The sequence below is a fragment of the Triticum urartu genome, chromosome 4 (genome assembly GCF_003073215.2).
Source record: "Triticum urartu cultivar G1812 chromosome 4, Tu2.1, whole genome shotgun sequence".
In the NCBI taxonomy this organism is placed as follows: domain Eukaryota; kingdom Viridiplantae; phylum Streptophyta; class Magnoliopsida; order Poales; family Poaceae; genus Triticum; species Triticum urartu.
Window position 1 is genome coordinate 609,908,023 of NC_053025.1, and position 3,357 is coordinate 609,911,379.

At 42.0% G+C, this 3,357-nt stretch overlaps 1 protein-coding gene across 2 annotated transcripts; it reads right to left on the bottom strand.

Moving 5' to 3' along the window:
• Positions 1–16: 16 nt before the first annotated feature.
• Positions 17–3,141, bottom strand: LOC125554413 (RNA pseudouridine synthase 7-like). Of its 2 annotated transcripts, XM_048717976.1 has the most exons (6): positions 2,891–3,141; positions 2,743–2,786; positions 2,432–2,509; positions 2,102–2,202; positions 1,208–1,295; positions 22–602 (listed from the first exon to the last, which is right to left on the bottom strand). In XM_048717976.1, the coding sequence occupies exons 1-6, from the start codon at positions 2,973–2,975 to the stop codon at positions 489–491; spliced, it is 510 nt and encodes a 169-aa protein (XP_048573933.1). In that variant the 5' UTR covers positions 2,976–3,141; the 3' UTR covers positions 22–488. The 2 variants fall into 2 exon arrangements, with proteins under 2 accessions (XP_048573934.1, XP_048573933.1); XM_048717977.1 differs by lacking the exon at positions 1,208–1,295 and having other exon boundaries at positions 17–602.
• Positions 3,142–3,357: the final 216 nt, after the last annotated feature.

Sequence of the window (3,357 nt, forward strand, 5' to 3'; positions counted from 1 at the left end):
GGGGGGGGGGGGGGGGGGGGGGGGGGGGGGGGGGGGGGTTGGCGGCGGCACAGAGGCGGTCGAACAGCCAGCAGGGTACGGCCGCGGAGCTTGCATGGTGGAGATCTGAGGTGTGAACATCAAGGGTCCCGTGCAGCAGGCAGGAACCAAAATCACACGGTGTGGAACTCACGTCTTCGAGACCGTACCACGAGAGCAAGAAGCGGCATGGACTGTCCCTGTTTTCCTGTCACGCCTGAAGGCGGGCGAGTACATGACCAAGAGGAGGGGATAAGACAGTGATGAATTATCCTCTTTGCTGCATAAGTTCCCTGCATGGCGTTCAAGCATTACAAATCACTGTTTGCCTGGAATCGCAGAGGAAGGGTGTTTAGACGTCCAGTGATCCCAAATTTAGTTTATGGGGTCAATGTGAGCACAATAAATAGTTTGAGGAAACGAAAAGGACTTTCTCCTAAAGAGTAGTTGAGGGAGTATAATGGAAGCCATTACCCAGTGATGGCATTTCTGAAGCAAAGGATACGAAATAGGGGCGTCAATCCATGTTCTGCCTCCATAATGCCTACTACGGTGTTTTTACGGTACTGTCCACAGGGATGAACCTACACAAGAAGAACACTTCCCTTTTGTAAGTACCAATTAGTGAATGAAGCTAAATATAGCTGACAGACAGAATTGGCATTCTAGTTGTCAAATGCAGTGTTCATCTTGAAACAGGCAGAAATCTCATCGACTGAATATATTATGGCTAACTCTTTATCAAAACAAATTTCACACTTCACCATGAATTCATGAATTCAAACATGACTAACATAAATTATTTTCATATTATAGAAAGGTTATAGTGATTGGTCTTCTTCTTTTTTCTGAACCATGGTTCTGGTGATTAGTAGCTACAACAATGTACGACACAATAATTGCTACAAAATATGTCCTTGTAATTCCAAAGAAGCCCCTCTGGCAGAAAAAATCCAATAAAATAAACTTTAAGAGCAAAGCTTGTATAAGTTGCAGACTTGGTAGAACCTCATTGGTTATAGTTCAGCTGTTCATGTAATTCTGATCAAGAAGTTTCAATAACTGTAATATTATTATATTATACAAGCAATTTTCATGAAATTTATTAAAAGAGGAAAGCTGCATAGTATTTTTTGTCATGCGTCACATAGTATAACATCTTTCCCAAATATTACAATTATAGGCTTACTGGAACAGATGCCGGTTTGCAAACAGTTACAACATCAACTTCATTCTGAAGGATTACAATATTACCACCCAAGACTGGTGGCTCGTGCCTGAAAGAGTAACCACCTTCAGGAATATGCCAACTCAAAATTTTAAATGAGAAATATACACGAGTTATTTATGTTAAAGCAAGAATAAATAGCTTCAGTTGTTAGAAGCCAAAGGAAGCATGCATGCATGTTCAAACTAGCAATCACTATTGTCTTAAAAGCCAATATATCAATAATAAATGTCATTGGCACTATACAGAGTACAACTATTTCTTAATTTAGTGTAGCTAAATAATATCATAAATGAAAATAAGAAAGATAAATGTGACATTCAGCAATATATGAATATATCCATTAGTTGCTAAACTGTTTTATTTGGATTTTTGTGGTTCATGTAAGAGGATATCATGTGCAGTAATAACTTATGTTGCACCCAATTTTGGAACACTTGTTTGGAGGTAGAAAAAATAATTCTCAGCTACAATACTGCTCTGTGAATACATGCCGTTTAGGACACCGCCAGGATCTCCAACAAGCAAGTTTGACCACTACTTTGCATACAAGCTGCATACCTGTGTGTTGTTATAGAATAAGTACATGTAAATCCACTTACTAGCATATATCTCCATACAAATCCAATGGTCACAGCAATTGGCTTAGACTAACAAATTATGCACTTGTCATGCTACAAATAGATTATTTTTATATAGAATTTCTAAGTTAGTGGCCAGAGCTAGAGCAGTTTAACTACATGTATTTCCCAAAAACTTGTATTTACTGAACGTCTGAACGAGGGAGTAATCAGTTTTGCTAAATGGACCACTACGAAGCAATAATCTAAATGAGCCTTAAAAACCTTGACACACCTGTGCAAGAAATGGCTTATCTTTTGTGATGATTTCACAATATAGTCTTCTTCAACCATTTGCTCATCCACCTGAAGCCTCCCGCACTTCACTGCATGAACCTAGCAGTTTCATCATTTATTTCAGATACAGAAGAAAAGATATTACCAAAGTACAAATATAGCTGCTCAGAAATAAATGTACAACGGACAACAAATATATTCAGAAGCAGGGTTCTAGACTTCTGGTAAATGAATTTCTACAGCTAAAACAGAATGATCTTCTGCTTGAGCATACGAGCAAAGAACGGTGTGATGCAGACAGTGTTAAAAAAGAGTATTGCACGCCTACATAGTATTCACGGGGCCGCCCCTTGAATTCATCCGTGAAGAGATCTACAATGGTCTTCCCAGCCCATCTGTTCTTCGCCTGCAAACCAAATTCAGAATTTGGTCCAAACAATATCTCGTAAAGACCACTTGCAACAAACAAATCTTTAATGTTATTATTATCCCATCACTCGAACAAAACAGAAAATTAGGCTAAAACATTCAGAGTTGTAAATGATTGTGTGGCTTCATTATTTTGACTGGAGCAGCAAAATCAACGACTACTGCACATACGCCCTGAGCAATTGAAACTGTAAGAGAGGATTGGTTTACATGGGAGATGAACTCGAAGTAATAGGGCCTCACGTAGCGCCGCCCTGCGAAGAGAAGAGAGCCATTCTTCAATGGTTAGTTCCGGGAGGGTTTAGGGTTAGAAACTCAGAGGGGGTGGGACGGGGCGAGGCTGCGCCGCAGCGGTTACCGTTGCGGAAGATGTAGTCCTGCGCCTCGGGCGGGTTGGCCGGCGTCTGCCACACGATCCCGGCTCCCGCGAGCGCCCCCGCCATCTCAAGCGGCGACGGCTGAGCCCCGGTGGCGCACTCCTCGGTCTCAGCAGCTCACCGCCGGAAACCTAGAAGAGAACGGCGGCGGCGCACGGCGCGGAGGTGGATTTGGGGAGAGCTGGTGCTGCTGTAGCCATGTAGCGGTGCGGGTGGGGTTACGACCGTTGGATCGATGTGTGATCGATTAGGTAGCGGCGGATTAAACATGTCTCGTAAATGGTAATGTCTGTTTAAAACTCTTTAAAAATATACATAAAACTACACTTTTACTAAAAATCAGCCGTCTGTTTTCAATTTGGCTTCAGGTCATTTTTTCAGTCGTTCGATTTTGTTCGGAGATCCGTACTGGTCTGGGTGATCTTTTCGGTCCGCCTTTGTCTAAATG

Coding starts and splice junctions, on each gene's coding strand:
- LOC125554413 (XM_048717976.1), bottom strand. CDS start 2,975: ATGGCGGGGGCGCTCGCGGGAGCCGGGATCGTGTGGCAGACGCCGGCC. Junction 2,203..2,431: donor GGCGGCCCCGTGAATACTAT/GTAGGCGTGCAA, acceptor TGAAACTGCTAG/GTTCATGCAGTGAAGTGCGG. Junction 1,296..2,101: donor ATAAGCCATTTCTTGCACAG/GTGTGTCAAGGT, acceptor TTACTCTTTCAG/GCACGAGCCACCAGTCTTGG.